The sequence below is a fragment of the Narcine bancroftii genome, chromosome 11 (genome assembly GCF_036971445.1).
Source record: "Narcine bancroftii isolate sNarBan1 chromosome 11, sNarBan1.hap1, whole genome shotgun sequence".
NCBI lineage: Eukaryota > Metazoa > Chordata > Chondrichthyes > Torpediniformes > Narcinidae > Narcine > Narcine bancroftii.
The window spans coordinates 82,712,950-82,723,414 of NC_091479.1; the positions used below are offsets into that span (position 1 = coordinate 82,712,950).

Here is a 10,465-nt window from a genome sequence, read left to right on the forward strand (position 1 = left end):
GTGGCACCCAGATGACCTACAACCCTCTGTATGTTTTGACAGTGGGAGGAAACTGGAGGAAACGCAAGCAGACAAGGAGAGAAAACTTACAAACTCCTTACAGACAGCCTGATTTGAATGCCCGGTACTGATCGCTGGCGCTGCAACAGCGCTGCACTAACCACTGTGCCATCTTATTCTTCAAAAATCTGTCTTAAATATATTCAATGGGGCAGCCTCTTGCTTCCTTGGGCATAGAATTCCAATAAGAGTTGATGTTTCATGCATTTTAGTACTTCCTCTGCTCCTTTTCACATACTTTTATCTTTACATCTTATTGTGCAAAAGCGTTAAATCCTAAATTTTGGTGGAAAGGGGTTCTTATAAAATCAAACTGCCCATGAGGTCAACAGTTTGCTGCATAAACATTTTTGTCAACGTTGTCTCTTTGTCTTGTTACCTTGAAAGGAAAAATCTAATTTCAGAAGATGCTGCTTGAAATGTCCAAATGATACATGTCCAAATGATATAATTGTACAAACATTGACATCACTAGATACCTTCTCCTGTATTTTTGACTAAAAGGAGAAAATTACAATTTTTCTTTTCATTGCTGAAATAATGAAAACAAATGGTAAATAAACATGTGCTGTTATAAATCAAAGCCAGATGTATGAACAGGAATGGCTACATATTAAGTGATTTATTTTACTAGGACCATTTAATTTCATTGTCCATTATATATTACTATAGTGAATGCTGTCTTCAGTATTTTCAGTTAATTAATCAGTCTAGCCATTGTTTGTTGAACTGGTGGCATACTGTATACAATGAACAATGTTCCAGTCACCAACCCTGATTTAATATTGATCAGCTTATATTTTGCTGTTAATTTTGTTTTAACCAAGGTTTATTTTAAAATTTGTCTGGTAATTCACTGGTGATAATCTCAAGGTAGCAAATGAAATGTTATCTCCTTAGTAAATGAGATTAAAGGATTGAGCAGCAACATAGTTCTATTGGATCAATTCAATCTCAAGCGGAAACTGTGCATTGGCTGTATCTTTTGGAAAGATTATGCTTGTGTTTGTTCGATGGCATCTAAGCCCCAGGACTGATGCTTGGTGTGTCATGGGCCTAACCATCTTCTCTGCTTCAGTAATATTCCAATAAGAGGTCAGAAGTGGGATTGGTCACTGACTGCATCCATTTGTCACCAATGTTCAATTTCATTCACAACTCAATTATGCAGCTCATTTTTGTAAGGAGCATGACTTGGTTAATGTCCAGACTTGGGTTGGAAAGCAGCAAGTAACATTTGTATTGTCAAAAGTGACAGATAATGACATCCCTAATGACAGAATTTAACCACCCACCCTTGGTATTTGACACCATTACTATCCAAAAGTATCCTACTGTCAATATCTTGTAAATGTGTAGGTGTTTGTATTGATCAGATGCTCAACAGAACCAGCTATAAGGTCAAGCATTGCCACTTGGCTCCCAGTCTTTCAACTATCTACATGACAAATAGGGAGTGAATGGTATCCTCTAGTTTCTGAACTTTCAAAAGCCTTTTTTTTTTGTTAAATAAGCTTTTGAATCCAATCAGGATTTTCCTCTCAAGTTGTACAGAACCTGATTTGGAAAGTTACTGACCCTTAATTGGCAATGCTCAGGTTAACAGTAATGTGGAAGTACTTTTATATTAAAAAAAAATAGACTACTGTGATTCAATGTGCTAACTTGCCATTGCTTTCACAAATCTATGTAAAAAGGAAAGAGTACAGAAAAAAATCAAATGAGAAGGAAAAGTTACGAAGCAAAATTAAAAAATATCAAAGTGACAAACCAAAAATTGACGGTAAAATCTGAAGTTAAAAGATTCCTTGTGTGTAATAACTTTCTGGTTAATGGATTGACAATTATGAGAACTTTATGATGTGTTTAAATATGCATTTAATGCACAAACAGAAACTGGGAAAAAATCACTGAACACCAAATTCTATTAAAATCCTATGCTGAGAAATTCTTTGCAAAATTTGCTTTTTTACCCAGCAATTTATAAAATTGAAAATTGACTTCTCCTGAAATGTAAAAATAGCTGCACTTTTTCATCTTCTTCTTCTTTGGCTTGGCTTTGCGGACGAAGATTTATGGAGGGGTAAATGTCCACGTCAGCTGCAGGCTCGTTTGTGGCTGACAAGTCCGATGCGGGACAGGCCGACACGGTTGCAGCGGCTGCAGGGGAAAATTGGTTGGTTGGGGTTGGGTGTTGGGTTTTTCCTCCTTTGCCTTTTGTCAGTGAGGTGGGCTCTGTGGTCTTCTTCAAAGGAGGTTGCTGCCCGCCCAACTGTGAGGCGCCAAGATGCACGGTTTGAGGCGAGATCAGCCCACTGGCGGTGGTCAATGTGGCAGGCACCAAGAGATTTCTTTAGGCAGTCCTTGTACCTCTTTGGTGCACCTCTGTCACGGTGGCCAGTGGCGAGCTCGCCTTAGAACACGATCTTGGGAAGGCGATGGTCCTCCATTCTGGAGACGTGACCTACCCAGCGCAGCTGGATCTTCAGCAGCGTGGACTCGATGCTGTCGACCTCTGCCATCTCGAGTACTTCGACGTTAGGGATGAAAGCGCTCCAATGGATGTTGAGGATGGAGCGGAGACAACGCTGGTGGAAGCGTTCTAGGAGCCGTAGGTGATGCCGGTAGAGGACCCATGATTCGGAGCCGAACAGGAGTGTGGGTATGACAACGGCTCTGTATACGCTTATCTTTGTGAGGTTTCATCAATCTCACATTTAAATAGTACTTTCCAGGGTAACAAATTGCTATTATTAATGTTTGTTAAAATGTAATTTAGAGAGGTACCTTGTGAGTTGGAAACAGGGTGACACACACAAAGACACTTACACACTCAGAACACCATTCAGCAGTAAACAGCAATAAAACTGGACTTGATTGTTCCATAGAAATACTGAAGACACTATTTACTCAGATATCTGGTCAAACAGAAAGCCATTTGCTTCATGAAGTGGTTTCTGGATAAATTAAACTTCAAACAGAGCCAGTAGTCATGTCATGTGATTACAACACTTCAAGAAAGCATCTTTCATATGAAATCAGAAATGCAGTAGCAGTCTGTGAGAAAGGACTGGTATTGTGTTCTCCTTGTTAAGGGAGGAACACAGGATCAAAATGGCTTAGGAAAAGATTGCCACTTTGACTTTCTTTGTTAAGAGAGAGGAGTGCTACTATGGCCATTGTAATGGTTATTTCATCTATTGGGTATGTGAAATCATTGTGGAAATCACAAGTTCTATAACCCTCACACAAAAGAGGAGAATTGTGAAAAAAATAATTCGTATGAAGAAACATTTCTCTGAAAACAACCCTACAAGAATTTGAGAGTTTTGAGAAGTCTGATGACTTGGCGCCTCACCAACTCCATAATTACTTTTTAACAACAGTTTAAAGATTCTGAGTTTCAACACAAAAGATTTATAAGACTGAACTTTGAAACAGATTTTTCAAAATCATGCCTGAACTGTAATAGTTTGGGATCTGCACACACACACACACATATATATATATATGCACATAGAGGTTAAGTTTAGAGTTAAGAAAAGTTATATTACTAATAGTTAATAAAATTAAAATTATTGTTTTGGAGATATCATTGTCTTGGTGAATTTTTCTTGTTGCTGGTCTAGGTTGCAACACCAGAGTGATTCATCTTAATGACCTAGTGTGATTTCTGCATCACTCATGGTCAGTTGGTTCCCTTGCAATTCTCCTTTGGATCATACTATTGTGGGAATGATCTTTGATAGTTACTCTTAGAACGACTAGCTTTAATATAGTTCTGCTGGAATAAACCCCTATAAAGTATTGTCGATTGGATACCAACAAACTCCTTGATTGCTTTTGACAGCCACAAGATTAGGCCCAATACCTCCATGGACACAAATCTCAAACCATCTGAGATGCAAGTTGCTGACCCAGGCACTAACCCTCATCAAGTTACCCAATCATTTTTACCGAATGTACCACCATTCAAGGACTAACCTAGAACCATAGAACACTACTGCACATTTACAGGCCCTTTGGCCCATCTAGTCTATGCAGATCTGCCTTGTCCCATTGACCTTCATGCCGTTCTCATCCATGCACCTATCCAAATTTTTCTTACATGTCAAAATTGAGCCAGCATTTGTTCAACCTGTAAAATATACCCTCTACTATCTCTTACACCTTTCCTTGGCCTGTGCTGAACAGTCTTCAAGGGTTCATTGTAATTATAGTTTATAATTAAGTAAGTGTTTCCAAACCTCTGCTTTCTAGATAACGGTTGAACAGAATTCTTGTAACTTCTAAGGAACAAAATAGCTTTACCCAGTGGCAACATGTCAGTGATACCCAAGCAGCAAAGTCTGGTGTAGCCTTGGCTCCAAGGTAGTTGAAGGTATATTCTTGGAGTCAGATATTATTATAGAGTTGGATATTAAATGTAACAATAAATAATTTTAACAAAGATGCTTGATCATTTATTTTGACAGGACAAAACTTGATATGATAATACACACTCAATTGTGAAGATCTCTTAATGTGCAGTTCAAAAGCTTTGCAAATAAATATTTTCATAGATAAATAAGTTACGTGATGCAATAAACCATGTCGTGAAATACTAAGTGGTGCAGAATATTAGATTTTTGGTTATCCTTTTAATAATTACCATTCATGTGGTGATAATTAATATTGGTTCTCCGGTTATTAGATCCTGTATTCCAACACTTTGTTCTGAAACAAAAAAACAGTTGTCCTACAGTGCAAATCCAGGTACAGGTAAATACAAAATATGATTAATATTTATTCATTGGAAATTTTAAAACACCACCTGGTGTTAGTTACATTTAAAACACAAAGTTCAGTGAAATGCCCAAGATTAAAAAATACTGTATAGCAGCTTCACTGGCCAAATCATTTGCTCTTAATGCTGTAAAGTGTCATGTTTTAATGGAGCAATCACTGTTGAGTTTTGTGTGTGTAATACATGGCCTTTTACAAACACAAATATAATAAATATTGTAATAATCTGTGATAGAATTGCTGGAGGAATTATTTTTCTATTGATGTGAATGCCTTGTTTTTTCAAGACCCGTGAAGCCAACAAATGAAGTCTGAACTATGGTGATTACACAAAGGTATTGGGAGGATTTGAATTAATAGGCCATGCAAGCTTTTTCTCTTTTGCGTCCCTGTCAAATGTTTCATATATTGCATCTTTAGTAACAGTTTTGGTAAGTACAGGAATGTCAGTGATACCAACATAATTCTTTTTTGCCATCCTTGAACTGGTGGTGATGGTGTATGCATTGCTACGATAACATTTCATTGACGACATGCAGAAAGTCTCCTTCATACCACGCCTGAAGTTTGCATTGAATATTGAATAGAGGCTGGGTTTAGATGCTGAAGAGCTAAAAGATACCATTGCAATGGATAGAAAGAGTGTTGAGCACCCTGTGTAATCCATCTGATCTGGTTGCCAGATTTGAACCACATAAAAAGGAAACCAAGACAACAAGAACATACAATTTAACATCAAAAACATCTTGATTGTTTTGACCTTTGTTCTAGGTACAATATTCATAGTTCTCCTCACAGTCCTTCCATCTGTACCTATTCTCCAAATATATTTTATGACTTTTTGGTAAAATAATATGATGAGGACAGATGGAACTAGGAACCCCAACAAAAAGTGAACAGTGCCATAGATGACACCACTCCAGGACTGGGGTAGGAACAAATTACAGGTACCTCCTCCTGTGCCATAGAAAAGCAAAGTTGGAGACACAAATGCAGCGTCAAATATCCAGGATGCAGCAATCATCTTCTTGGCCTTCTCCCTAGACACTTTAAAACTCAAAGGATACACTATAGTATAAAATCTGTCCACACAAATGGAGAGAAGGACATAAATTTGTACTCCAGGAGTGAGATACTGAATATACCTAACCAACTTGCACATGACATCTCCTAATAACCACCTCCCTGTAGTAAAATGCAAAATGACAAATGGAGTGCTGGCAACGCTGATGAGCAGATCTGCGGAGGCCATAGACACCACAAAGTAATTGGTTGTTGATTGAGTCCTCCTACTCCTGTGGATCACAAGGCAGACAAGCAAGTTCCCAAACAATGCAATGAGCCAGATCACACCAAAAATTAAGCTGACAGTAACAATTTCCCCTGTCGTAAGTTCCTGAAATGTATTATTCATTTCTCTCTGGTCCTGTCCCTTGAGTTGTCTTCCATGATTTCTGGATAATGTGCTCAATATCTCACTAAAATTGCCCAAAGTTGTAGCTGTTGGGATTGTAATGGAGGATGTCACATTAAGATTTTTTTCAGCCAGCGCCATATTCAAGTTTTAACTTAACAATCTGAAGGCAAAGGGAAATATAAATTAGAATTTGATTCATTTGAACACTTCTGCTTTCCATTTGATATCTTTAAGATAATAGTTTCCAAATGTGACTTTCAATTTAACATAAATAAAAAGCTATTAACTCCTTAAATCATCATCTTAATATTTCAGTAGAATGATGGAGTCAAAAACATTGATTATCAAGTTAAAATTTGTAAGAGTGGAGTAAGGTCTGCCCCCATGCCCCACTGAGGCCCCACCAACCATCTTTACCCAATAATATTAATCCTATTTTTATTCTTCCACACTCTCATCAATTTACTGATATTCTATCATATCTTTGGAAATGGGAGGGGGGTGGGGGGAAATTATGCACAAAAAGAATCCACATGGAGAACATGTAGACTCTACACAGATGGCACCAGAAATGAGGATTTAACCTGGGTCACGACTCAACAAGCTGGGTCATCACTAAACTCTTGTTGCTAAATTGTTGCCAGCTGAAACTGCTTAATAAATGTAACAGCCATTCAATTGTGGCTGTATTTAATGTAAAATTGTAAACCCAGCATTTAATAATATGTTTAGTTGATGTGTCATCCAACCTGATTAATGCACAAGAAGAAATACTTTCATTTCTTACACCAATAAACAATGTTTTATGCGAAAGTGCAGCTATGTTCCCCTTGAGAAGATTACTTATAACCTAAGAAATAAGTATGACATGTTCTTAAAAATATGGCAGCCATATTTACAAAATGTAGGTGCAAAGTTTTAAATTGTGTCCCATCTCACCCACAAGAGATGTGCTAGCGTCCCCTCAAGATTCAGGTAAATCATGAAAATGTGAAACTTCCAGGGTAGATGATGGATCCCCGGCAATCCCTCTTTTTCTCTTTCTTCTTCACTCCTTTGGAACTTTATTTCTTTTACTAACTTTTCAAGGGAGAGGTGGGGATTATAGCCATCATGTATCATAGATCATTATTTTTATTCTGTATTCAATTTTGTTCTTTGTTTGGCTTTAAAAACATAAATAAAATACTTTAAAAAACACAAATGTTTTTGATAAAACACCAGTATGTCTGGTGATTTTCAAGGTAAGGACATCAATGTTTTCCATTATTATACAACTAAAACTTGTTCCTTATCCAGCCATAGTATAATTGTCAATTAGAACAAATAGATTGTGACCTGGGGGAAAAATAGTCTAGCAGCAATCAAACCTTTTGGCATATTTGATCTTATTAATGAACAATACATTTTTGGATTAAATAACCTGGAACTTTTTATTAAAAAGTGAATTGTTTTGATTAAATATTTCATCTACTGGAAACACTTGAAAAGCATTTATTTTGTATGATGTGTAATTTTAGGAGCTAGTTATGTAATTAGAAGGAGATGGAAGACATAACCAGCAATTTAGACCTTATGTAAATGGCCTCATTCTTATTTATACATTGTACTATTACGAGTTCCCTATTCATTTAGTGTGACTGTCACTTTAAAGGTTAATACAGGCTGCAACCATTCAGTTGTGGAGAGACTGGATGGCACCATCAAGTACAAATTATAAACAAAGTTATTGCTCTGAAGAAAGAGAAAGGATAATGGTGCTCATCAGGAAAACAGATGGAGGAGAGTCATGTGAGTAGGAGAATTACAGAGAATTATGAGAGTGGGAGACTTAATGAAACAGGATTTTTCATGATGTGACCACCAGCCATTTGATGAACACGGAGGTGGAGTGACTCTGTGAAATGAACAATTTGGCTTATTCTTCCTGTTAGTGGAGTTATTGAACCACTGTGACTGAAGGAAAGGTCACTTTGCTTGACTCGTAACTGGGTTTTGAAAGCAGAATTGCTGCATCGGATTGTAACCATAGTAATGGTTATTTCGACTGACCCTTGCCTAGGCTGTGGAAGCATTGTGGAAGTCACTCATTTTGTTTCACCTATGCAAGGAAAAAGGGAGTTGTGGCAACCATTCATTCAAAAGGATAATTCAACAAGGAACTCGACAAGGATTCATAAGTTTTCAGCAATCCAGCAACTCAGTCTCCGACCTCCTTCATAATTATTTCTGGGCATCAGTTTAAAAGTCTGAATTTGAACACAGGATTTCTAAGACTGAACTTTGAGAATGACTTCCCAGAATTGTGCCCAAGCTTTAATGGTTTGGGTATCTCTCTCACATATGGACAAACACACATATACACACAGGATAAATTAAGTAAGATGTTATATTAGTAATTATTATTAAATATATTGTTTTAAAAGAAAAACAATAACAGTCTCTTGGTGAATTTCTTCTGTTGCTGGTCTGTGACGCAATAGGTGCAAATGCAATGTTCTTTGCTTGTTGCTGTAAGCTGTTTCTAATAATTCAAACCTTTCTTGTATCTCAAAACAAAGTAAGAGAAACACTTTAACCTTGTGAAATGAAAACAGCTTAGTGATTTACAAGGTTTAAATATGTTTAGCTCAAATTGTAAATGTAAAATTTATGGGGATTAGTTGCACAATGACAAAACAGTAATATCTAATAAAACATGAATGTTTTGAATAAATTAGACTAATTGGTTATGAATTAATGGAAAGGACTGATGAAAAAATTATTTTATTTTATATAATAATCCAATACACAGCAGCTAATACCCAACTGGAAGGTTATGCATTTGGAATGCAAAATACATTTGATAAGATTCTGATGATCAGTACAAGATTATGAGATTCAGGGAAACATTGGGAACTGGATAATAAATGATCTGAAGGGAAAGAACGACTGATATTATAGTGGGGTAAGCTTTGAGCAGGTGGGACTTGATTCAATATTTCATATTTGTGAAATACTCATTAGGATGACAGCTCCTTTGGTTTATTTAGCATTCCAATGATTTAGATTCAGAAAATTTAAGTAATCATCTTATGAATGTCAGTATACAAGGTGGAACAGTAGAATTGTTTTAAACAAAGTGTACAAGTGGGTCCAAAGATATATGGTGTTTTATCGAAGCAAATGTAAAGTACTGTTGATAAAAATGAAAAGGAATGGAACAATTCTTCCATAAATAATGCAGCAATTGTTAAGATTAACCTGAAAACACAAGGGTTTTGGCAGATTCCAGATCAATAAATAGAGAGCAATAACCAACATTTTCAAAACATGATCAAGTTTTGTCATGGTGTAATCAACCACATCTTGATTTTTTTTTCTAGTTCTGGTAGCCAAAAACAGCACAGAAGAGTTCTAACAATGTTTCAAGAAAATGTCATCATTTAGAAATATATTTAATATATTTCCTTAAGATTCAGATTTATTAAAATCCACATAAACAGTAGATTTTTAAAATTGATACTGTTATTGCTATTGCAGTTATGTAATAGTTCTTACAATTTATTGCATGGAACATCTCATGAAAAAAAAACCTCTGGAGAGAACTGTTTGCATTTAGCATCTGAAACAAATTCACAGGTTCCATAGTACAATCGTTCAGAGTAAATCATTAACTAATTATCTCGACCATATTTGTACATTCACACATGGTCATGGTATCAATTAAAAAGTGATATTGACAATAACACATTAAATCGCGAAACACGGGTGAGCTATGATCTTGGATGTAAATATACTCCGTTTCATTGCTTTATCTTACCTGGTAAATGGATGAGGCCCTGATGTTTCAATTTACTTTTCGGTTTACTTGTGTCTTCTGTTTTTTGCTTTTGATGAAGAAGGTTCATTCTCACCTCATCACATTAGCTCTGTAACTTTTCTGTTTGATTCTGCCAATGAAGCAATTTTAAAAAAAGAACAATCGCATCCGTGTTAAAAATCACAGAAAACTTCAAGCTGAACATGGTCAGTTTTGCTAGTGGGAAATTGGTTTCAGATCACTTGTATCACTGAAATCCTTCCAGATAAATGGCAAGAGACCTAAATTCCAGGATCTAGGAGGTCGAAATAAAGGGAATGATAAGAAACTGCAATTTCTTCAGTGAATGGAAATTACAACTTCGAGATCACGTTCTCCCAGCAACACACATGGATTGACAA

General features: G+C 36.3%; 1 protein-coding gene across 1 annotated transcript; it reads right to left on the reverse strand.

Annotated features, from left to right (window-relative positions):
- Positions 1 to 5,143: 5,143 nt before the first annotated feature.
- gpr19 (G protein-coupled receptor 19) lies at positions 5,144 to 6,400 on the reverse strand. Its single transcript, XM_069902297.1, has one exon. It carries the CDS (start codon positions 6,398 to 6,400, stop codon positions 5,171 to 5,173), a length of 1,230 nt encoding a protein of 409 aa, XP_069758398.1. The 3' UTR covers positions 5,144 to 5,170.
- Between the last annotated feature and the right edge of the window lie 4,065 nt (positions 6,401 to 10,465).

Excerpts from the sequence above, each read along its gene's own strand:
- gpr19 (XM_069902297.1), bottom strand. The coding sequence starts at position 6,400 with ATGGCGCTGGCTGAAAAAAATCTTAATGTGACATCCTCCATTACAATC.